Source organism: Thermobia domestica, chromosome 5, assembly GCF_964235325.1.
Source record: "Thermobia domestica chromosome 5, izTheDome1.hap1.1, whole genome shotgun sequence".
NCBI lineage: Eukaryota > Metazoa > Arthropoda > Insecta > Zygentoma > Lepismatidae > Thermobia > Thermobia domestica.
Window position 1 is genome coordinate 291,464,471 of NC_137458.1, and position 27,303 is coordinate 291,491,773.

General features: G+C 36.2%; 1 protein-coding gene across 7 annotated transcripts in view; it reads left to right on the top strand.

Annotated features, from left to right (window-relative positions):
• LOC145686687 (uncharacterized) overlaps positions 1 to 27,303 on the top strand; it is a 313,040-nt gene that overhangs the window by 256,142 nt on the left and 29,595 nt on the right. For all 7 annotated transcript variants that reach the window (XM_081760226.1, XM_081760225.1, XM_081760228.1 and 4 more), the window contains 3 exons: positions 1,935 to 2,004; positions 16,131 to 16,202; positions 17,540 to 17,608. In XM_081760226.1, coding sequence (XP_081616352.1) covers positions 1,935 to 2,004; positions 16,131 to 16,202; positions 17,540 to 17,608 — 211 coding nt within the window. The remainder of the gene's footprint in view (positions 1 to 1,934; positions 2,005 to 16,130; positions 16,203 to 17,539; positions 17,609 to 27,303) is intronic.

Below are 27,303 nucleotides of genomic sequence, written 5' to 3' on the forward strand. Positions count from 1 at the left end.
TGTGGCAACGTCGCAAATAAAGAATCATAGATTAGATCTACCAATCTGTAAAATAGTTATATCGATTCTTTCCAGATGGCAGCTATAGTCGATATTGATTGACAGTAGCATCACTTATTAGTGTAGCAATCGATTCAACTGCTTGTTGTATTTGTAGAGTAATCCTAATGGTGCCTAATATTTGGGAGCCATGTCTCGTAACTTAAAATAATGGTTTTTCGTTGCTATTTGGAATAAGTGATTATGGGAGATTGCTTATTGTTATACTCGATAGTAGGATAATACTATTTTGATGCATTTTGATAATTTAATGAAGGTACATAAAGAAAGGTTATGACAATAATATGTAGTACATAAAAAAGGTCATGACAATAATATAGAAGTTATAGATTAACAAAATGTGCCTGTTATGGAGAAGACCTCCATGCACGAACTTCTTATGCGTTGTTTCTCGGCATAATTAATAAGTACTTACAGAAGGTTATAGCGGTACAGGCTAAGGTCCATCCTGATGAGGTTCTAATGGTCGACTCTGTCTGTTCTGACTAACTGCCAATGAATGACCAAAAACTGACCCATTGTTTACAATTTCTTACGTTTATATACTCTGTTTTTGGCTTTTCACCTATATGCAGTTCCTTATTTTGTTTTTATTTATTTGAACATTTTCACTTTCATTTTTAGCTTTCATTTTCTTGAAAGTTCGTTTACGGAACCTCATCCTGTTTGTTTCTTTTATATTTTTAATTTTGGAAGTTTTAATACACATTGAGATGAAATTATATTACAATGGCTCCAAGTTAATCTGCGATGTTGCCACATTGTAAAATTTTGATTTCCCATAGCGGCTGAAGGAAGTCCCGGAGAGCGTACTATCATATAATATTTTCGCTTTATTTTGGCCTGTCGAATAGTGCTTTGTGGTCCGCAGGGCGCCATGTTTAGAATACATGATAAATACACATAAATATATTTCTTTTAGTGTTTGCTCCACACTTCCTTGATCTTGACAGGTAGCGAAAGTTGTTCAACCAGGGGTCAGTATGTACTAGAAAACATGGCACCTACAGCCCTTGTGAATTTTCTAAGCACTTTTTTACTTCAGTTAGGTCAGTTTTCCAAACTTTGCCTTCCATGAGGTAATTATATATGACGATGTCACAAATTAGTGAGAAGGCCTTTTTTTTTTTTTTTTTTTTTTTTAGTTAGTTAGTTAGTTAGTTAGTTAGTTTTTGCTTTCAACATGTAAATATTTTCTTTCTGCTCAAAAGTGGAAGTGACAAACAAATACCGTAGTATTTCAAAACATCTGTCTATTCCCATATTTAGCCCTGGTAATGGTAGTGTTGTCGTCGTCATCTACTACGCACTTGAACAGTTGATATGATAATATACGGGACATTCAAATATATTACTGTTTATCTGTATTTTGTCCTTTATTCCGGGGTTTGCAGGAAGTTTCTTACAATTTAGCATATATTCAGTATTACGCTCTTCCGTATCCTATGTTGTTTTTCTCCAGTTTCAGTTGTTTCAAGTGCATTTTCCAACGTCTTGTGGTCCACGATATCCAATATTAAAACTCGTATTATCTTCTCAATTTTAATCTTCCGTTGTTCTGTTATTATTATTATTAAGTTGTTGATGATGAAGATGATGATGCTCAGCATAAACAACTGTGCACAACACTTTTTCTGCGCACTATCTTGATGCTATGCATTACTGAATTCACTACGGGAAGAAAATAACGTATCGGCGGTTACGTTATTTCCTCTCCTTAGTTAATTCAGTAATTAAGTTACATTGTTATGTTCAGAATAAGCTATACTAAACTAAATAAATCTACAACGGAGATAAAATATTGTAGCGTGGAATTCCATGAAATGCAGATTTTCATGTATTAAATTTTTGTTTTGTTCCTAATTATCTTACAGAAAAAGGAATTGGAGAAATTGAGAAAAGTTCGAAGTTCCTCCAATAATCTGACAGCTGTGAATGCCAGTGGTAAGTACAGTAATTCAAGTTGTATTCTCTTTCTTTTTAATACTGTATTAATATGATATTGGTACCTTTTCGTTTTTTTTATTTCAGGCACTCCTTTTTTTGGGAGGGGGCGGGATGAAAGGAGTTAAAATCTTATTTATCAACAAGTATCATCTGTAGATTATAGTTGCCGCTTTTGCGTTTGGTAGGTGTGTTTAAATTCTTCACTTTCATCGTTCCATAAGAACACTGTCTAAATAAATAAAGCTCTAGATTTTGTTACGAATGTGACCCTCGAGTGTTGACGAATAGCAAGGATTGTTTAGTGAATTATTTACAAAGCAATAGTAAAGTTTTGTTACACGTTAAGGATATTAGAAATGAATTCCTTACTTTAGGATTGTCTCAGCATGTGAAAAATACTGATTTCGTTGTTATAAAAGAAATTTTAAAAATGCGACGATCCAACAATAATGTTGAAAGGAATGGAATCTTTTTATATTTAAACAAACAACCCCGATTAAATTTGGACTCTGGTTATCAAAGTTTTAAATTCATTTGGAAAATCTGGTATGCATGCATGGAAGTCAGAACCTGTTAGATTTGTGTAAGAACAGTTTAGTACGGAAAATCCGGTGTGCATGCATGGAAGTCAAAATCTATTAGATTTGAGGAAGAACATAGTTGGGTGCGCTGTGGATAAAACGGTGACATTTCCGCTGCTCTTTAATTGGAAACATTAGTTTTACTTATACATTCGGGCTTAGTCTTTGTCTATTTACTGTTAATGTTCACTCATTATGATTATCTATCTAATAGTTTGTGAGTCCTCCTTTTGCCGTCCGAAGAGCAGCTATCCGAAGTGCCATTAATGTAATGAGATAACGGTAGTCGTCCGCTGATGTAGCTAATAAAGTTATATAATACAGGCTTCAAGGCCGATCTGAAGGTGGCGAGTGTTTGCAGAGATGGGTATCCGTTCCATAGTTTCCCATAACTGTTGAGTGGGGTTAATAACGGGGAATAATAGTAGATATTGAAAGTCCGCATTACGTCTGCACAGGATATGCGCAATGATTTCATGTGAAGTCATCTCGGAAGGTTCTCCATCTGAGGAGAGTGTAACAGTGGTGAGTAGGGTGTTCTCAGTTTGCCAAGAGATCGCAATACCGGGCATTAGTACACGTTCGTCTACAACTACTAGAGATCTAATTCTTACCATTTAAACATGCTCTACACCATACACTCGCCAGTGTCGACCTGAACTGTTAGTACAATGCATACACAAGGGCTGTAACATTTCCTGGAGTGTCCACCAAAGCTCTCAGCGCGGTCCACAAAGTGGAGTCAAAATCATGACTCAACAAACCAGGCGATTTTCTTCTAGACTTCTGTTGTTCAGTTTGCATTTTTGTTTGCATTGCAGAACCCGAGTGAGAAGTGGGTGATGCAACATATGGATATATAGCACATAGACATAAAGAATATGTTTTTTTTAGTTAACTGAGGTTGTATTATGTAATGAACGACTCACCCCTCACCCGTGTGCCAGTACCAGTCGCTGAATACGACATTTACTCTGACTAGCATCACTGCTCCGCACAGTAGTCTCAGTTGCCTAAAATGTAGTCAAAAGTAGAAAATGTTACTCCACCTTTTTAAAATTCAGTTCATACAATGTTTTGAAATTGCTGATTTCGAATAATATTATTTTCTGAAAAAAAATGGCGGATTCGATATGACAATCTTAAAATTAGTTCAATTTCAAGAAAAATTGGTATTAAGAGGTCTCCGAAGTCGCTTATTTTGAATTGTAAATAAATTAAAAACAAAATTTCATTACTACTTAATAGAAAGTAGTAATAGGTGACAGTTTAATGATTTTATTCATTTTACATTAGCCAAAAAGAAAGCGAGCAATACGCGACTATACGCGAATTTATTCCTCTTCACAGAAGAATGTGGATAAAACAAAATAGACCAAGCTGAAACAACAACAACGTTAATGAAGTACAACTAAAATTGTTTGAGGATGAAATATCGTGGGACTTGTGGCTTATGCATGTCTCAGTTTTTGCTATTTAAACTGAAAAAATGTAAATGCTCCAATAATTTAATAATAGTCTAATTTTATTGCTTTTTATTTACATATTTCAAGTTTACTTATTACTTTCAGTCGTTCACTTGATTTTGAGAAAATAAAATAACTACAAGCACATGAGAATGGAGAACTCGATCATAAGTTAATGGTTAGCGTACAATCCGGATTCGATTCCCGGGGAGAGCTCATGTTCGGATCCCACGTTAAGCTGTACATCCATGTCTCATATAGCCTCAGTGCTGGGTGGGACGTATACTTCAAGTCAACCAACCAACAAGGAAGTGGAGCGCAATTGAATGCTGCGTTAGTTGCGTTCTAAGTGAGATTCCGATATGATGAGTTGAAGCTCAGATTAAAACAAATTTCGACAACCAAGTCTCTCTGGCTCTCATAAATGATCGTTTCTCACGGTGAAAGTACAAACCTAAATAATTGAAAATTAAATGAAATCTTTAACGTCCCACGATTATGCCCGGTAGGCTAAAGGAAACAGTGATAATGAGAAATGAATGAAATGGTCGAATGAAGAAAGTAGGAAGAAACGGGAGAATCCCGAGAAAATCCACGCACACGGTGTTTATGCACCACAAAGCTGACTTGGCGCAAGCTGAGATCGAACCGAGGACCTCCATCCACCAGAGGTGAACGCTGTACCACTGAGGCCCCGCTACCTAAATATTTACGGTTTTAGAAGTATAGCAATTTTACCGATGGTTCATCAATTTTCCCAGTTGATACCTTGATACATTTTTACTATGGATCCCCATTAGGGCAGCCGTTTGTGCAGTCAAGGAACTAATTCTTTAGGACCCCACATTTTGACCTTTGTCCAAGTGATAATTCCTGGCCTTTGTGGTGACTCAGGAATTTGTACTACTGACTACGTAGATTCGCAACTGAGCCCTGGCTGGGTGCACAATTCGTCATTATGAAAACTTTCCTATTACTAGACACCGAAGACTAGTGGGATGTTATTACATCCCTACAACGTAGGATCGCTACGGTACGGAAAGCCAAGGAAGTGCCTGCATGTTGTTAGATAGGAGGTCATAATTCAGTTTATGTACATTTAGAAGTTTAGGAAACAACCAATTTTTACTTATATAATTTACGTAAACGTGTGCATATGGTATGGTGTGCCTGCACGGTGCAAATACGATGATGACACTTTAAATAATCTCACGTGAGAGCCCATACAGGTCAGTAAATTTAGACTTCAGCTGCGAAAAAATAAATCCGAACAAGCTGAATTTTTGTGGAGACCTTTATTTGGATGTCTTTAAGTACCCTTGATTTGAGCTGTTTTTTGTTTTCAGGAGTGAAAAGGGGGGGGGGGGGCAACTATCATGAAAATTATCAATTTTTGAGGAAAATACTTTTGAGAAAACATGTAGTTTGTAAAATTCTGCACAAAAAGTCCCTAAACTTTTTTTTTTTTCGTATTATGAATAATTTCAAAGATACAGACTGAATTATGTTTGAACAGAAATAGCGCACACCGCCATAATTTTATATATAAAATGAATGTTTGTTTGCTTGTTTGTTCGGTGTACAAATCCACGCCCATTGCTTGACATAATCCTAAGTAACTGTATCAAAGAGATCATAGTCTGGGAGATACTGTAGACTATTTAAGATACGCATCCTAAATGGGAGAGAAGGTGAACTCACAAGGAGGAGAGGTAGCTCATATTATGTATAAAAATTGGTTTGTTTGTCCGGTATACAAATCCACACCGATTCCTTGGCATACTTCTATGTAAGTGCATCGAAGAACCAAAGTTTGGAAGAGACCGTAGGTAATAGATTTTGTTAGTGGATACTCCAAAGGAGGAGGGGTGTTCAGAGGGGAAGAGGTGGTTTAAAATTTATGCCAAACACAGATATCTCACGAGCTCCTTATGTTACCAAGATGAAACTCGGTACTTAAAGTCCTTTTCTTTACCAAAAAAAAAAAAAAAAAAAAACATACACATAGGTCTTACAATCTGGAAAAAAATACTGTGTAGATAAGACACCCCTAACACTGAGAGGAATGGGAAGTGTGAGACGTAAAAATAATAGAGAACAACCAATATTAGTGCCGAATTCATACTTTTCAGAGTCACTGAGGTGAGTATGTCATTCCCAATGGCGTTTAAGTCCAAATTAAGCTCCCATCTACCGAGGGAAGAGAAAGGGTGAAAAATAAGATGTCCAAAATAACCGACATTATTGTCGAATTCATACTTTTCGTGATCTGCAAGGTGATTGATGATGATTCAGGTGACATTTAAGCTCAAAGTTAGGAAAGAGCGTGCATATCAACTGACTCCGGAATCGACTATGGCATTGCCTCATCATTATTTAAACTATTCACTTCTTTAAGTTTTGACACGGTAAATTTTTCGAAATTGTGGCCTTCTAATTTTTCTGGGCTAGGAAATTCCAATTGAAGAAACCTTAGTGAAACTAGTTTTCGCTGTGTATATAGGGCCATCTACCACGAATTGAGAAAAATATTTCGAATAAAATTTATCTAATTTTCCTCGTAGAATCCGAATCCGAAGTAAAAAATGGGTCCTCATTTAAGTTCAAAGTTGCCCCCATTTCACTCCCACGGGAGCCGAGAGCAGGTGAATTTCCGCTCAAAAATACAGTATTAACTTCTTATTTCGAACATTTTTTCCGCCCGTTGCTTATTTTTCCAGATAATTTATAGTTTCAAGTTAGAAACCTTACCCTATTTCTCGTCAGATGTAATTTAGTCTGTATCTTTGAAACGATTGATTCTAAGAAAAAATGTAAGAACTTTATTTTTTTTTGTGTAAAATTTTATAAGCTACAGTTTTACTCATAACTATTTTCTTCGGAAAATTGATAATTTTCGAAATAATTGCAAAGAGCTAGAATTTCCCCCCTTTCTCGCCTAAGAGACAAAATCCTATGGCTCAAATCAAGATACTTTTCAGGATGTGCTAGCAGCTTATTCGGATTTTTTTTTTTTTTTTTTTTAATAAGTTTTCCCCCTTTTTGGTCTAATTTTCCTGGGCTAATATACACAAAGAGGTATCAACTGCGTTGTATATTCACAATACCTGTTAACGTTGTAGACAGTTTCAAACCCTTGACGCCAGTATATCTAATAAATTTGAATTACGGATTTCTCCACTTTATACAAATTAGATGGATTTTTTTTATTGTGTCTTTCTTTTGTAAGATGGTTACAGTAATATTAGGTCGATGCATAAGTTCGTGCGGTTCTTATGTTTACTCGTTTATTTTTGTTACTGTCACTTAACATATGTGGTACCCATGTACCCAATTTCTGTACCTTACTCATCAAATGCAAATGGCGCACAATAGTTGGCTGATCACATTCAAAAACTTGCGTCATTTCCCACGTTGTTTGACGAGGATTCTCATGAAGCAACTCATTCAAGGATTTTCGTCAAAATCTGAAGATCTTCCAGAACGTGGATCATCAGACAAGTCAAACCGTGCTGCTCGAAAGCGGAAGCCCCATTTCTGTGCTGTTCTTTCAGCAATTGCTTCATTCTCGTACACTGCACAAATTATTCTCGCAGCTTCTGCTTCACTGGATCCTCGGTTAAACCCGAAGAGTAAAATGTGATGGAAATGGTCACTTTTCTCAACTTGACATTCCATATTATTTTGTCTGAAATATATATACAATAATACTTCACAATTAAGAAAATCTGTGTTTCACGACACATAAACTCCAAACTACAGTAAAACAATGGGATAACGATAAACAATCGCTTCACGCCGCATTGTTGCCAACCCAAAAGAAAACCGCACGAACTTACGCATCGACCCAATATTTTTCTGACTTTGACTTGATTTTTGATGCAGTCAGCTGTTTGTTTGTTTTCACAGCGGACAAAGCTTGGGTTTAACCTTTGTTCTGAGTAATGGGAAAAATATTATTTACTTGTAATTTGTCATTATGTAACGTGAAAGATCGTAGTGTAAGTTTATATATATATATATATAATGAATAATTGTATATACTTGCGACAGATGCTGCCAAAAAGTTGCCACAAGGAGCGAATAATGATCATGCTCCTGCAGTTATAGATTTAGAAGGTAAGGTTTCATAAAATGTAAATGTATTTTGAGGCTGATATTGTGTTCAAGTTTTATTGGCCATTGTGGAAATTTCACTATTTGTTCTATCAGAGGTATTCTATGTTATTGTACGCTAGCTTTCTTAAGATCCTTTATCCAGCTTGCCCAACACGTGACGAGCGCTCTACGCTTGCGCGAGTACACAGACACCCTCTTTTCATCAGTAGTACTAGCTCAGGGATTATAACACCACGTTCCTTCGGGAAGGAATAAAAATAGTACTGACAAAATACTGCTATTAGTAACAGTCGCTAAGCACGGTCGGAGATATTCACCGAGGGAAATTTCATAGCTTCGTGAGAAATAGTAATCTCCTCGGGCCTTGAAATCATCACTAGTTCAATCAACTCCGAAAATATAAAGTAGAGAATCTAATATCACAATACTACATGAACTATTGCTCACTTCTTTCCAGAGGTGTGTGTGTTCCACACTGTATTGAACCTGATATCACGTGTACTGGAACTATGATCAGCATTCTGCTATAAAAAGAGAGCTTGATTGTTTAAATAAAGCTGTACCAGGTTTTAAATTGTGTTAGCTGTGTATAACGAAAAAATCTATTACATATTTCAACATCGATTTTTAAATGTACAGGTAAGTGTGTGCATGTGTCTTTATGATACAACCGTTTTTGAAAAGCGCGTAATCATAGTCCATATTTGTTATCAATAGGTTCTTTTCGTTTTCATATAATAAAGCGCTCAGTTGGTGTGGATATCTTACTCTTCAAAAAATAAAGCGTATGTTCGTTTTCATTTTAATATGCAATACGAGACATAACTGAACACACAAACCAATGTGACGTGAATAGCATACTCAAGTCGCGATCACTAATATTTCCCACGAGACGAGAAAAAAGGTTGTCTCGTCTCGATTCTCGGAAGGCTTTTCTCGTCTCGCTTCGGAAATTTGCTAGTCTCGATTTGTAAATTTATGTATGAAATATATGCCTTCATTTTTTCTTAATTTTATCTAGAAGTTATAAGAAGCCTTCCGCATGTGTTATAATATATTTAGTGCACTAGTTTTTCCTACAAATCCCGAGAAGCTTCTTGTCTCTTAAAAGCGAGACGAGAATTATCTCATGTTTCTTATAGTCTCGAATTGTGAAATGTACTTCTTATCTCGAAGACAAGACAATACGAGAAATTTCTCGTGTCGTGAGCCACATTAGTTAAAAAAATCTTATTATTGTCATTATCCTGTTTTAGAACTGAAGAAAGCCTGAACAGCTATTCAAAAAAGTTTTTTTTTTTTTTTTTTTTAACAGGACAGCTTCAACGTCGTCAAAACAATTATAAGGTAGAAAAAAAAGCAATATCAAAATTTAGAGATAAAATAAGTCCTGCTATTCTATGAAATCCTAGACTCTTTCTGAAAGAATGTCCTGCATTCGATAATGTTTATTTGGTAATTCTAGGCTAACAGGAACTCATGCTTACTGATTACTATTCAATATACACTTTGTAGTAACAAGCATTTCCTTTGGAATAATGTTTTGAAAGGGTACATCCAATTACAGGCCTTCGTGTGACCGTTGTCATTGGTAAGGATCAAATTGATTCTGGTAATTTTTCATTAATTGTTCGTCGAATGCTGAAATTGCGCTGGATGTGAAGCATAAAGAAAGGAGAAACAAACAGGGTCAGTGTAATTTACCTGAAAACATTACTTCCTCCCTCACAGCTGAGAAGTATATGTGAGGTGTGGTACCTCTTTCAGGAAAAGGCATCTGGGAACCAAAAAGCCTATCTTATACAAAACAGTTATTTTGTAATAGTAACAAAAACAAAATGTGAACAATGCTCTATGATAGTAGTTGATGTAATCGTGGCACTAAACGTAGGTGTTGGAATAGGCTCGTCACGCAGCTACAGTTGTAATTGTCTTAACCTATAAGTTGGCAACATTACTTGCACTCGAGGAGGAAACGGAAGCTGTCTGCTGGGTCGGTTCTCAAGAATTCTTTTCCATAATAGTTCTCGGACGATCATAAAAAGTTTTCAGAAGTTTGTTGCTTTCTCTTTGACACATACGCCTCATGCGCCATTCATGAAAGGAGACGATGATGTAAGGCGATAGTCTTAGTTTCATATGACTAACAGTTACGTACGACCAAATTTATCTTTCTAGCATAGTCCTTTTTTTATTTTTATTATTATTACCTATTATTACACTCCTCTGAGGACCAGTCTGTCTCTCGAAAGCTAAGTGTCTATATATTACGCCTTCGGTGCATTTTAGTTTGTAACTACAGCGTTCAGTATTTTTCATTTTGTGCCCATGCTGGAATTCCTTCCTGATTCGAGTATATACGGTTTTAATGAATGGTGTATTAGAGAACACCCGATTTCGATCCCTGATATCAGGACAAGGAAAAACCATCGCACGAACATGGATCGAAAACCATACTATTTCAGTTATAATTTGCGGAAACTACAAAAAGCAGAAATTCAAAAATTAACTTCTAGTGTTAACTCGAAAATGATGGAATCTATCAATGATAATTCACGAAATTACTTAGACACTAGGATGGACTCTTACTAAATACCTGCTTACCACTTCTTTCAAATCCTATAATATCAACTTTATATTTGGAACTTTGTCGAAGCCCTTTATCAAAATTTAAAAAGTAAGTGAGAATTAGAATAATAAAAATAATACGTCATCAAAGACTTCACGGATTATTCATGAAAGTTACACAAATCATTTTAACTTTTCTGGTGTTCACGTGTGACAGAGTAATAACGTATGTGTAAGCTCGCATCAATTGATGGTGATATATTTCCCCCTCCGTTTAGTTGATTTAACATGTAATACGTGATTTTACGTAGCTCAAACATAATTCAGAGGCGAAACTGTTTATGTGTCTTCATTAAAAAGCAAGAAAGAATATATATATATATATATATATATATATATATATATATATATATATATATATATATATATAGATGGATAGGATTAGCCAAATTATATTAACATTGAATGGGAAACAATGTATTCAAACTGTACATACATCTATACACGAAAGAATGTCTGATATGATATACTAAAGTCCAAGTGCTAAATACCTGCGAATCGCATGGTGTTAAGTCAGGGGATTGTGGAAGCCAGCACAATGGTCCATCACGACCAATCCGTCGAACTGAAAACGTATCATTGAGATAGTCTCTAACAGTTTGGGCTCACTGTGGTGGAACGCCATCTTGTTGGAAATACCCTGCACGGCGAATTTCTAGTGGTAGTTCATCAAGGGTGTACTGCTTTAACATCCGTAAGTACATGTCTGTGGTTACTGTTTGTATGTCAAAGAAGTAGGATCCAATGACTCCAGCAGCGGTCACAGCGCACCAAACATTTATTTTGGGGGAGTCACGTTCATGTTCCCGAATGACCCGTGGGGTTTCGGTGGCCCGGAAAATCGTGTTATGTCGGTTCACAAACCCACTTGTGTCTAAAATGGCTTCATCGCTGAATGCCATTACATTCACATCATCTTGCTGGATATTGGTCATTTCAGCTAAAATCTGAAGACATTCCACCCGCTTACGTTTTTGCGCCAATGTTCAAGCTTCAGTAACTTGGATGTGGTACGGTCTCATTCCAAGGTCGAGTTTGAAGATGTGCCACACTGTTTTTTTTTTTTTTTTTTTTTTTTTTTTTTTTTTTTTTATATATATATATATATATATATATATATATATATAGGTATTCCTGTTTCCAAACTGCATCGAACGCTTGATTTCGAAGGACAGCTTGCTGTACAACATTAATGTTTTGTTCACATCGTCCTGATCTTGGACGTCCTGCTTTGCCTCTATAGTTGTCTGCTACCGATCCTGTAGCCATAAATTTATTGTAGATGGGGTACACTGTTAAACGGCTTGGTGAACCACGTGCAAATTGTTATGTAAACTTTTCACGGACCTGAATAGGTAAACCGTACACTTCCATTAGGCTTTCTACGGTGTTAATCGATCAGCCATTGTGTGCCAATTGAAACGAAAGAGATTGAAGATGTTACAAAACAAAACAATGCAACACACTGACATGTCAAAAATACATCTTACAAAACAATACATTTTAATAGAATACAGTATTTTTGCCCGTACATGGTATGTCCCTTCAGTGTTAACATAATTTTGACGACTAACCTTGTATGTATATATATATATCCACACAAGGTCCTTACTTTTATTGCAGACTACTGGCATTATGTGAACAGTCATTATTTATGTGAATTTTTTTGCTTACTCTATTCCCTTTCCGTTTATTAACTCTATCGATTATTTCTTCCTGATTGAAAATTACGTATTATCAGTTCTGTTGTAAGCGTAAGACAACATCCTTTAAATAAAATAACTTCCAATATAGAATATAGACACTTCATCTATGCCAGCATAGCATAGGCCTTTTCGAAATGTTAACTTAGGCCTAATTCCATATCTAAAATTATCTGCGAACACTTTATTAAAATAATTTCCAGAACGCTTGTTTAACTTCTCTACCTAGTATTTAAATCTGTATGCCTCAGGGAAGTATTTAAATTGCCCTAGCAGAATAGTTTTTGACAACAAATTGGAAAGTGCTTTACATCTAAAAGTTGTTAGAAATAACAAGATCAAGATTTTACGATGTCTTTCTTACACACTTCATTGGTCGTACACATGTACGGTGGATCTACTGAGGAGTTAAATATACTTGTTTCAGAAGATCACAGATCTATTTGAAAGATACACAAGTAAACATATAAATCCAAACAACTGTTTCATCAAACCAGTGCATATATACATAACTATCCCCTCCCCTCAAAAAAATAAAATCAACAAAAACATAGTAAATATTCAAGTGCTTCTTATTATACTCACGATTAAAAAAAAAAAAATACTTTCACTTCCCTCCAGAATGACGCATTTAACTTCTGTTATGTCTCGATATATTGCTGGCTACACTGGGGCTTGTATTTGATAACTATATAATTAGAGCATGATCCGTGGAACGATGAAGGTGAAAATGACAGCTTTCTAGGAAGCGTTCATTTGTGGACTTTCTGCCACCCTTTATAGCCACTCAGCAATAAAGGAAGGATACAAAGCAGAGGCTTTAATCGTCAGCAAAGCTGGCGAAAGTCTCACCATCCGAGAATTTGCCTAACAGGCCTTTGCTATACATGGTCGGCCAGTTAATGAGAGAAGAACACGGCCCCAGTCCTCTTGAATACCTATTACAGTGCACGCTATTAGGATAGTAGTAACAAGATAACCCGAATACAGAGAAGTTTAACTATACGACACGGTATCTGAGAAGACACAGTTTCTACTGTCATATGGGAGGACATCAGATTGAAAGCGTTTACTTGTGTTCCTTGGTTCTGTAGATTTCACTCTCGACTAATACTCATTTGTTGTTAGGTTTTTCTACATACAATTTCTCTCTTTCTTTATTTACTTTTATCTTACTGGTCAGATAAAGAAAAAGGAAAGGAGGATTAACCTTTCAGATTTGTTTGGATTTAAAAATGGAACTGTAAAAAAGAATAAGATCTTCACTAATTTTTCTTTCCATTAATAAAATATGGAAGGAGGCAAAGGACTAAAATTAAGTATAATGAAAATGTGACAATTGTTTTCCTCAGAAACAAGTATAAGATCTTACGTATGGAGTATGAATTCCTTTATGTTAGTATCAATGAAATTAAAATTTAAATACACTGCTGGACATTGAAAATGCAACACCAAGGAGGCGGCATCGGACTAAATATTTGCAGAATGGGTAGAGAATGAAAAGACAGTAAAATGAGCAATTTAGACTAGCAGTTTAGCTCCGCGACGCGTCATATGCGCCGGTCATGCTCATAGAAACATTAACCGGAGGGAGATGAGAGAGCCATAGCTCGTATCGTTTGGCCGGGCGGGACATATTGACACGGTGCCCTTCGCTCTCTTCGTACAGATAGACCAGTGTGGTGGCAGTAGTCCCTGGAATGTCACACATGGAGAGCGGAATGGCACGATGTTGTCTTCTCGGACATATCACGATGGCTATATCTTTGTGTGGCGCTACCATGGTAACAGGCTGGGCCATGTCTGCATTCTGCATCGTCACACTATCTGGCACTGGGCAGTGTGAGGTGCCACTGAATTCTGTGTCCGTTCGCTTCTAATACGCATTGGCGAGTATTCAATCAGTCAGTGGTACACCGATGAAGTGTTCGACCCGGTTATAGTCTTACAGGTCTTGTATAGACCTACTTGATAACGCGCAACCACATGTACGCAACATCCTATGTTTCCTGGATTAACACAATGTTTTAGTATTTCCTTAGTTGACGCATTCAGTCTCTTGTCGATTGAACATAACTATGATTCCACAAAGCCTTGTGCCTTGAGAGACCTCTCCCATCAACACCTGATGAGTTCTGGAAATGTGTTGCAGATGTATGAATTCTCATATTTCATATCCCAGAAGAATATTCAGGGTGTCATTCTCCCTATGCCTCGTCGTGTTCAAAAAAGTTTGTTATACTCATCATGAACTCACTTACTCTGTCTGACCTTTTGACTTTGTATCAGGCTTTTACAGTGTCCACAGTGCATAGACAGTAAATATAATCATTTTACACTTAAACTTTAAGCTACCTGCCACATTTCGGGATGCTATATTTTCTCTTTGGTATTGCGTTTTTAATGTCCAGAAGTGTAATAAAATGTCGAAACTGCACTATAATGTCCAGGAACGAAAATATGAAATCGAATTTTAAATATTAAAAAGAAAAAGAAAATAGTACCATTCGAACTATGAGCGCCAAACTTAATAAATAAACGTTTTCCTTACTATACTACATCAGCTGACAAGAACAGACATCATTTGTAGGTTTTATAGTAAACTTCAAATCTCAAATCTAAAAATGAGTTCCATTAAACATAATTATTAGATGGTTATTGTTGTGGACTCTGTATTGGATCGATTCGTATAGTTTCTGAGTTCCTGTTATCTTCGTGCGATTTGAAACCTTATAATATCATTCCAACTTTATGAAGAAAAGTAATGAATACGATACCATGTTTCAGTATACTGAAAAATTGAAAGAAACTGAAGTTTAGTGTCCCTGAAATAAGCCGGAACCTACTGCTTAAAATGGAATCCGATTCTTATTCGGCTCTTTATCCGAGACAAGCGCCCAATGTTGATTTACTCCTGGACCATACACACAGAAAACACACGTGTTAGTCAAAACGCACCAAAAAAAGTACATTAAATTTTCAGGGGACATAATTACAGTATAATATTCTTAATAACAATTACTTTTCTGTAGTCAAACAAAAGTATCAGATTATTCTTCTCTAGTTATCGAGTAATTCTTATACATTCATAACTGGATAAGCAGGCTATCGAGTCTTTCTAAGCTAACGCAATCAACCTTTTGTGTTTGCGTTTATTCCAAGAGCTCCTACTAACCTGATAGCACTTTTTTTTCTTTTTTTTAAATAAAAGAAAATGTTTGACGAACTCTGGGAAGATTTTAAAGGAATTATTGATATATCTTCTCTTTGAAATGGTACCGATATAAGTGATAAAGAAATTGACAGAATGTCGGACTGTCTAAAAAAAAGACATTCGATGGGAGACGTAATACGAGAAATTTGACCAACTACTAGCATTGTGACATCAAGATTAATAGCTAAAAAGTCAACACAATATGTTTTCAAAGACTGTGCCTACATTCCACTGGTAAAAATGTTTAGTTTTCCAACGTTACAAGTCACCCGTAATTTTAATGCCATTATTCTGTTACTATAGGCTTTTAAAAGAATAGAAATAGAAAAAAAAGTATACGTAACGGTATGAGCCTTACTTTGGTCATTGATATTGCAACCTGAAATTTATATATACTATGTTATTTTTGCAGGAACTGCCGAAAGGATGCCAGAGACAGGGAGTAAAGATACCGACTCCTCATCTGGAATGGTGGATACAACTGGTAAGATAAATGTATAACTTATTTATTTATTTCAAGTTAACAGGTGTTTCCGAAAATCTCTGTTTTACTAGTGATTTATTGTATAGTCGGATTCGAAAAGTCTTGATCAATCAGTTTGTTTACAAATATTTTATTCAAAGCCATACAACTACATTAGGTAACATAACTAAACAACTCAACAGGAATAAAGAAGATTTGCCTGTAGAAATAAAAAAATATTGTCTTTATAATATATATATCCTGCATTAAAAAATAGAAATAATACGAACATAGAAGAAATAGAATTTAGTGTATTAACTTAACTCAGAAAAGTACATTGTGATATAGTGAAGTTTCAGATGAAATTTATCGTCAGAGTATTAAAAAGAAATTAGAAAAAGAAAGTTTCTATAGGTCAGTAGTGTTCAACCTGGGGTACGCCATGACTTCTTAGGGGTACGTAAAATTATATAAAAAGTACATTATACTGTAATATTATATTTATTCCATCCGAAATGTAACATAGTTTTATTACATTTGTAGCATGATCCTACTATTTATATTAAAACTGAATTATTTAATGAATAAATAATAAACTCTATAATTTATTTTTGATATAGTTATCCATATTTTAAATTAAAGATAGTTCAAAACTTGAAGCACACGCATAAATGGAAAAATGTTGATAGCGGTACGTGAGAAAAAAGAAGTTGAGTATCATTGCTGTAGGTGAGAAATTAAATGAAAGGAAATTACCGAAAAACAAATTAAAGACTATGAAAATTGCTTGGATTTGCGCAGTAATTTACTAATTTTAACACAGCTATTTCCCATTTGCAGCTATCAACATGTTGGACTTTTACATCTTTATGAAATGTTTAGAATCACTTAAATCCTTGGGTGGTCCAATTTTGAATGTGGTCGTCCTTTATCATCTTACTTCTTACATATTTCTGTCCTGAAAATTTCGGAAATGCAAAACAAGGATAAAGGAACACATTAGGGATGTTTTAGATAAATAAAAGTGCACGTAGTGGTTTCCCGAATGCAGTACAATGTATGACCCAGGAGTAGAAGTAGCATAATATAAAAATAAATTTTAAAAATGCTCTGTCTAGATTAGTGGATTATAATATATATCCTATTATAATGTATGTTATCTAAGATTGTGCGTAAATTTCACCGATTAAAAATTATCTTTCAACATTAATATGTGAAGTATAATTTTTAATTTCATAATTCTTTCATGAAATGCTTTCGATGCGAAAGAAAGAAAAAAAAACTATATGTATACCAGTGCATATGATCGACTTTGATCATTGATATTGCATGAGAGTTATATATGTTATTTTCTGCAGAAGCTGTCGAAATATCGCAAGAGACGAGTAGACATCCTGAACCATCTTCCGGAATGTCGGACACAAAAGGTAAGATGAATGTCTTGTTTGCTTATTGCTTGTAAGTTAACGATCGTTTCCGGAAATCTTCCCACAAGTTTTTGCAGGTGGTATATTGATACAGTTGAATTCAAGAAAACCACTTTAGACACACGCACACACACACACACACACACTATATATATATATATATACAGGGTGGTAGGAAACTTCACCGACAAAATTCGGGAGGTGATTCCCGACACCGAAACAAGAAAAAAAAGTCCTTTTGCACTTTTCTCTAGGACACACAGTTTCGGAGCTACATGATGCCGAAAACGGGGCAAAATACACTTCAGAGCGCTATATCTCCTCTATTTCGAAAGATAGAGGCAAGGCGGCATGGTCACCTCAAAGGAACGAAACCTGCCCTATTCAAAGATGGGTATGTCGTAATCGTGAAATCAGTGCACAAGGGATTGCCCAAAGGAGCGTAGGGACTCCCGGATAAACTGTCAGGTAAAGATACGTCAAAATAGGTGTGAATGGATAGGTTTCCCGCCTGGTAACCATAATTAGTTGTACCATGCCGAGATCTCAAACAGAGACGAAATGGTGGACACTTCATATTCGCTGTGTGTGGTTGCATAAGGGTCTTCACCACAACAAAAATTAAACTCTCGCTAATTTTTTTTTTTTTTTTTTTTTTTCTGTAATATGTTCAAAATAAATACAAATATTGGGAAAGCAAAAACATAGTGCGCTAGATATTATGATTCTGTATGTGATACCGTCATCACAACTCATTTATCTGCTTTCCATTTGCAACTGCCAAAAGATTTAGCATGTTTTGCGAGTTTTGTAAATAGTGGCACACCAAAAGAAGATGGGTGAGTTGTGATAACGGTATCACATGCAGAATATTATCTAGTGCACTATGTTTTTGTTTTTCCAATAATGTTGTTTGTTTTCAAGATATAAGAAAAAAAAACTTTAAAATTAGCGGTAGTTTCATTTCCCTGTGGTGAAGATCCATAACCACCAGGTACTGATGGTAACCAACAATGCAGTGGTATTAATTATTCCTGCCAGGGATACTATGTTATTTTCATGATATAAGCCGGGAATAAGCTTTTACGTGAGGGTGATTTCCCCTGCACCCCCTCGTTTATTCGAACACTGCTGACAGCAAAACATTGACTATTTTCGGGAACATTGCACGGTCACAAACAGAGAGCCATAGCTACCATTCGGCTAAACCACACTACATACGTACTTCGTTTATTTGCCTCGAGAGGACCCCCAAGTTGCCAGTCCAGGTCATTCCGGTGCACAAGGAGTTAGCACTGAAGAAACACTGAGTGCACAACCAACAAACAATACATCACCATTGAGCAGACCTACCTTGTCTGTCAAAGTCATCCGTCAAGTTGAAATGGGCAACTACTACGTTGTGTGTTGTGAATCACGTTCATAGTGTAGTGTGTTGTGACAATAGCTCATTACACCAATCAGGAACAGGCCGAGATTATTTTTGTGTATGGAGAAGCACATGGAAATGGTAGGCAGGCAGCCCGATTATACAACAATCGATATCCAAATAGACGCCAACCGCATCATACAACATTCACAACGCTGTTTCGTCGTTTGTGTGAGACCAGAACGTTTCACCCTGCCATGTGTGACACGGGAAGACCACGTGAGGAACGCACTGTGCATGCCGAAGAACTTATTTTACGACATGTGCTCGATGACCCGAGTGTAAGTTCCAGGGAGCTTGCCCGTGAGCATAATGTCAGTAATGAGAAGGTGTTGTCGATCTTTCATGCCAACAATTTTTACCCCTATCATTCGCAACGGGTACAGGATCTATCGCCAGGGGATTTTCCTTCCGGGCTGGACTTTTGTAATCAGGTTCTCCATTTGGTGGCAACAACTGTCGGTTTTCTCTCCTCCATTTTGTTCACAGATGAAGCTCAATTTGGAAGGAATGGTATCCAGACTTTTCATAATAGTCATCTGTGATCTGTGGATAATCCACATGGAATGGTACAGGCCTGCCACCAGCACCAGTTTCGTATCAACGTTTGGGCAGGGATTCTGGGTGACCATCTCATTGGACCAGTTGTTCTTCCACAACGATTCACTGGGCCTATCTATTTGAACTTCTTGCGCGAGATATTTCCTACACTTCTGGAGGATGTGCCGTTGGTCTTACAACGTATGTGGTATATGCACGATGGTGCCCCGGCGCATTTCTGTCGCTCCGTGCGTGATTATTTGAACACTGTTTTCCCAGGCAAGTGGATCGACCGTGTCGGTCCTGTCATGGCCTGCCCGGTTGCTGGATTTAAACCCTCTGGATTTCTTTTTATGGGGACATCTCAAAAGTGTTGTTTATGCTACTCCGGTACCTGATATCCAAACGTTGGAACAACGCTCCGAGCCGCTTGTGACGCTTTGCGGGAAGAACCAGACACGTTTCGACGTGTGCGTCGGTCTGTGCGATGACGTCTGAATGCCTGTGTTCAGAGTGGTAGACGTCATTTTGAGCATCTTCTTTAGTGTTGCCACAGGTAAGACTTCTGAAACCTTTAGTGTCATTCTTTGTGATACTTATTCATCACGGACACTAATACGAGCTGTAGTGTATCATCCTTGAATATACAGTCCATGTTTGCCTGTACGCATGATTACTTTTGTCCATGTCTTCCATGCCTCAGTTGCCTACTCGGTAGAGCCTACAGCGATTCTCGGCCCTGCAGTGCCTGCGTACTCTGCTTGTTGCGGAACCGCTGCACCAACACCCATGCCCGGCGGTGTTCCCTTGAATTGGTCTCCGACACTGCAATGGGGAATCCCCACTTTTCCAGCTCTCACCCCACAGTTCGTACGTAAGCCATACGTAACGTCTGTTTCACTTTTCACTACCCCTACCATGTCTGCTTTGCGGAATACCCTTCTTCCTGTATGGACTCCCATTGCGCAGTTCCATCTGCTCCATTCAGTTTGCACCATCAGTTCCCTTGATTATGATTTTCTTTCTCATTTTCTGGACCGACGTCACTATCTCAATTCGTTCGGGAGATATTCTACTTTACCCACGGTGTGTGGGCGATCTTTTGCTCGGTTCCTGCTGGAACACCTGCGGTTGCCGCCTCTTTCGACTTCTGTTCATGACTTGTTTCCAGTTGTGGAGTCACCTCCCGAAGTGTATTCACCTACACTTCATATCCACAACTTCATTGTTGGTCACCATCAGTACCTGGTGGTTATGCAACCACACATATCTAATATGACGCGTCCATCAATTCGTCTCTGTTTGAGATCTCGAGATGGTTAGAACTAATTATGGTTACCAGGTGAGAAACCTATCCATTCACGCCTATTTTGACGTATCTTTACCTAACAGTTTATCCGGCAGTCCCTACGCTCCTTTGAGGAATCCCTTGTGCACTGATTTCACGATTGCGACATACCCATCTTTGAATAGAGCAGGTTTCGTTCCTTTGAGGTGACCATGCCGTCTTGCCTCTATCATTCGAAATAGAGAAGATATAGTGCTCTAAAGTGTATTTTGTCACGTTTTCGGTATCATGTAGCTCCGAAACTGTGTGTCGTAGAGAAAAGTGCAAAAGGACTTTCTTTCTTGTTTCGGTGACGGGAATCACTTCCCGAATTTTGTCGGTGGAGTTTCCTACCACCATATATATATATATATATATATATATAGGGTGTTTCAAAACAGCATCGACATCGTTTGGGAGGTGATTCCTGACACCAAGATAAAACAAAAAGTATAGATCAACCTGGGTGCACAAGTGTTTTTTTTTTTTTCTGAGTTATAGACTGCCGAGAACATGAAAAGTGAAATTTAAAGGTCTATAGGTCCAAAAATAGGGGACCTACCGTAGTCGGGTGAGGACTTCACTTAGGAACTAGTATGTACTTTATTCAAATATCCATGTTTCAGAATCTTGCAGTACTTCCGCAATAATTTTTATAGAGTTACTTGGTGAGTACTTCAAATTATATGCCCGTAGCCAAACTCTCTCTATAAAAATTGTTGCGTGAGTGCCTTAGGATTCTGAAACATGGATTTTTGGATAGGGCACATATTACTTCCTAAGTGAAGTCTTGTTGTGTATATATAACTACATTTAAAACTATACGAGGAATGTATTTAGAATTTTACCTAAAAAACTCAAAAGAAACAAAAATAATTTGCCCATAGAAGTAGAAATATTACCCATAGAATAAATAGAATTTATTTTCTGTAGACATAACTGGGAAATACTCTGTAGATTGAGGAATAGGAAGTCTTCGGACTTTTGTACGATAGTTTGTCATCGAAGTAATAAGGATGGATTTTAAAAAGAAAGTTTGTATTGGTAAGAAATGGGGAGTAAAGATTTTTATTTAACGTTTTTAACATAATCATCACTTTTATTTTTCCAATACTGGTTAATAAAAATCTTCAATTCATTTTTGAAATTTTTAATGAAGGAAACATATTTTTTATAATAATAATAATTATTATTATTTAGGTTAAGGTTAGTAGGTAATCGTGTAATACAACATGCAGAAATTGTACAGGTATATATATATATATATATATATATATATATATATATATATATATACTGGCGGATCCACGATATGATCAAGGGAGGGGCTAAACCAGAGTTTGCAGTTTTATCCAGTGCAAAGCAGGATTGAAACCCATTTTGTCCAGTGTATACTTGAATGTCAAGGGGGGGGGGCTATAGCCCCTATAGCCCTCCCCCTTGGATCCGCCTCTGTATATATATATATATATATATATATATATATATATATATATATATATAAGGAGTCTCAAATTAAAAACACATTTCCAGTGGCGAAGCGTGCCATGAAAAATTGGGTAGACACAACACCACACACACACACATATATATATATTGTGTGTGTGTGTGTCCTCTATGATCATTCCTACAGAGGGTGTGGGAAAATGATGCCCCTCATTTCTAGGAAATGTGGTGCCATTCGGAAAATCTAGAATTCGGAGGAATAACATACTACATGTATAAAATGAACTAATTATGAAATTTTATACTTTATATTCGAGGTATGAATGATCAGGGATTATCAGCGACAGCCTTTACATAGGGTAACTGCCTGGGGTACCGCACTGCCCTTGATCATAGAGGACACATGGATAGTCAAGTGCGTCATCTAATAAAATTACACGAAGTTTACGAAGTCCTAATCGACTCGATCACAGTTTTATAAGTAGACCATCTGCTGGACACCAGAAAATGCAGCATTGTAAAAGTATTCTCATTGTTTCCTCCATCAGCTTGGGATCTGCTACTAGACAAACTGTCTAAAGCCGCTGAGCTCAGAAGGACCACAAAAGAAAAAATCAACCTTTGGAACAATTTCATTAGTGGAGAGAATATCAGGAGGCAGTGCAGTGTCGGGCGAAGGGGCATTCGACCATAAGTTGCCTAGGCCGCAAAATACCTATATCCAGGGCCGGATCTTGAATCCTGCGAACTAAGCATTCGCAGGAGGCGCCTGGTGAAGAGGGCGCCACACTGGAAAAATTAATTTTGTGTTCTAAATTTGAATATTTATTAGAGAAAATGTAATGATTCTCTTTTTCAAATAGCTTCAAATGAATATTATACAGACTGAGATACAGATAAGATACATCAAAAGAACAATAAAATCGAACATTTGCGTGGTTGGCTGTAAAACACCCCTTTACAATTGAAATGGACTCGTATATTAATTGACTCCAATGCTACACTTACAAATGATGCTAATTTGAGAAAAATTTCCCGCGGCACAATGAGATTTAGGAAAGATTTTTGAAAGAGGAAAAAAGAGAGATTTGACGAATATGAGATAAAATGTAGGGAAATTTAACTTTTCATTAGATGTTATATTAAACACTGCATTCTTTCCCATTCCCATCATATGCGCAAAATACAGACAAATATAACAGATTTTTCGTTGTTCTCCCAACAACCCTTCCGCGACCTTGCTAGAGAATATCATTGCCATTTGAAATGGGAATGATCAATTAACGAAAGGAAGTCAAATGCACGTTTCGCTTATGGATTGGACGGGATTGTCACAGTAGAACGAAATGTCTTCAAGGGTACTCCCTTTGTCATAAACAGTGTCCGCGCATAATGCTTCGTTTCAGTGACAACAGTTAAGGGTTGAGAAAGGTCAGCGTAAATGAAATTAACATTATCGAAGTTCATAAGCTTTTGTTATTCATTTCCATGGAGGGGGCGAATACTAAGAAAAGACGAGCGGTACAAATGGATTTTTTTATAATTTCTGCGGTAAATTTTAACTTAAGTTCCTATTATCAGTGGCCCACAATCGCTGTCCACTGCTTAATGTTCACTGTTAATGTCTAATTAGTCTATTTCTAATTCGTCAATATTTTCGTTTTTATCCTGTCATTTCGTTTTTTTTTTTTTTTTTTTTTTTTTTTTTTTTTTTTTTTTAATAATGATTTGTATTTTCACTTTTCAATAGTACTTAGTTATTCACATAATAATAATAGTAAACAATAGAAAACCAAGTGAACATTTTATTGGAAAAGAAACCTACGAAACTTGAAAGAAGATGAGAGGCAAGCGAAGGCTCTAAAAACAAAAAAATTGCGAATTCTGAACAAAATTTCGAAAGTGATAATTATACAAATGTTGAGATAGGGGAGTTGTTAATACCAGTTACTGTTAACAAAGCGTTTGAAAGTCGACAACCTTTGAAACGGTAAATTTACTTTACTTGATTGTAGTAATATAATTGTTAAATTAAAATGGAATGAATACGGCCTCTTCGGTTACAGGTCTGAGTTAAATTTAACGCATTTCAAAAACTGTTTGAGTACAATTACTTTTCACGCAGTATATGCGCATATAACTCAGAAGGATAACTAAAATCGAAAGTCATTAGGATTATAAGTAACACATTTTTTTTTTTTTTTTTCAGAACTCTCTCTGTCAATCACAGTAGCGGTTGTAACGTTTAATGATAATGTTTATATCAATGTAACAATCATTATCAAATCATTCTCTCGTATTAAATTTAGATGAAGCGACTAAACATTTGATAATAGTTCAAATGCAAAGTAGAGTTTTGATTATTAGTTACTTGTGTTCATTGATGCGCCGACGGAGATGGTTTGAAAGTCTGGATCCCGTAAAACTTTTGATTTTTAAGAAAATGTGCACAATTTCAGAGGGCAAATACTCAAAATTATTTGCATTTTGTAGGCTACTCCGAAAAATCTTCAGACCTAAAAGAGAAATATTGTGTGCGCTACTGCTTGTGTTCACATTGTGTTATTCATTGCCTGATATCGAACGTCTATGTTGGAAAGAGACATGAAAGGACTTAATTGTTTAATAGGCCTAAGAGGCCCTGAGAATAATTTTTGCATGGGTACCTGATTTTGAAGTTCCGCCACTGGATCGATGACAAATTAAATAGCGATTAAGGCACATACTTTAGTTATTTGTGTATTAAATAAGTTCAGCTAAAATTAAAAAGAATTATCTGAGATCAACTATACCTGAAGCACAATTAAATGAAATAGCTTTGATGCCATTGAAAATGATATAGTTAACGAAACAAATACGTTGCAATAATAGGAAATTTTGCCAAATTAAAAGCCAGAAAAGTGCGTTTATAACATGAATTTTTCAGCAACAAAGAAAAGGAGAAATTAAGCTAACTAGATTTAATCGTATCACTTGAAAATACTATGTAAAATACTATGTAAATATGCTTTTAATGAAGTATAAAAGCATACCTCTTTGTCAAAATCAAACCTGTGCTACTTTAGACTTGAAGCTCGTAAATTTTATTCTGTTTTGACTTTTATGTTGTAATTTTACTTGTCAAAATACATCTTAGATATATACCTTAGTTGTGTCTTGTGCTTATTTAATAAATAAAAAAAAATGCATTAATTGTTAAAATTAGAACTTTGTTCAGTATTCATCCACAGTCTATTAGTTATAGTTTCGCCATTTTCGTTAATATTCACAGAGAGACTAGGTATTGAAGAAATTTGAAATTGTAACAATTATTTGAAGAATTTTTGTCCATTACAACTTTCTACTCTTTTTTTTTTTATGAATTAGGTAGGGGGTGCCAAAATATTTTTTGCTTACACTTAAGAAATATCTAGAACCGACCCTGCCTATATGCACCATTGCCCTCCATCTACGTATATATTCAGTGTATTAGTGAGTCCCGTTGTCTTTCAATTTATCCTGTAATATCCTTGTAAGTAAATTAATAGAGTTGTAAAATTCAAATTGTATTTTCTGAGCAGCCTTACGCAAGCGATAGCTTTCTGCAGCGGCATAGCGACGTAAAACTGAAACATTAAGATTATTTTCCAATAGTAGTTCAACTTGCTTTGGTGCGGAGGCAATTAATGAGAAAAAATGTCATTCGCAAGCATCAAACTTCGCTGAAAATAATTTTATTAAGCTATTAAGATCCATTCAGTGACTTGCACACAAGTGAGAATAACTTCTTTAAGTGAGCTGTTAACCAACATTTTCGAAGCAGCTCTTTCCCTGGTGTAGTGGCTAATGCGTGGGCCATTAATGTACATAGTTCTGGGTTCGATTCTTATTCGGAGAGCGTTGAAAATTCCAACGTATTACGGTGGTTCCAATTCCACCTTAATCTGTAACTCCACGTCTTATATAAACTTGTTGCTAAAAAGAGATGCTAATCTTCATATAAATTTTCGAAGCATTATACGTTAGGGATTTCATAATACAGTGTAAGTAAACACACATACACAGAGAGAGAGAGAGAGAGAGAGAACGCCGTAATCACTTCACTTCTACTTGTCACTCTCGCGAAGGCGAAATACACAATAGTGGTAGAGTTGCCAATGCAACATCTGAACTTTACGCTAGTCCCTTTTTTTGGGATATTAGACATACACACAAACCGGCAAATGAGCAAAAGGAAATCGTTCTTCAACAGCATGTTATAACAATTTAACATTTCTATAGAGGGAGCGCGAAAGGGGATTTAAAATAAGCAACAAGAAAATAGCGTGTTTCTCGCACTTGCAAATCTATCTTAAAATAAACTAGACTGCCAACTCTGAAACGACGGAGAGGCCAGCGTCTTCTGAAAGGTTCTAAAGGCGAGTATTTCTTTGGCTCTTTAATCGCGCACGGCTCGTACTCCTACGCTTCTATAGGTTGATTCAAGAAATAAGGATCTGTCTCTGTGTATAAGGATCTAGTTTCAACTTAAAAAATAAATTATAGGAAATTTTAGGTTAGAAAAAGACCTAAACTTAATGTACATGAAATTCTAACGAATAGACGTTGTCTCCTCTGTCTCCCCCTCAAACCTCACCACTGCACATTTCGTGTTATTATTGTGGTACAAAGTTTAAAATAATGCCCCGATGTTAGATTTAAAAAAAAGAAAGAAAAGAAAAAAATGGCATACAAGCAGTGCTAAGGAGTAAGTTATTCAAGTAGAATGGACTTTCATGATCTGTACATATAATAACAATTGTTAAAACCAATTTGTTTAGTCCATGTTCTTAAACGAAACTTTTTCAGTCATAGGTGTTATTTGTAAGTCTTCGAGCTGGATACAGAGTATAGGCTGTATGTATCTCACATTATACCTAAATTTCACTGATTAGAAAGTTAATATTTCAACATCAGAAGCATATTGTACACTTG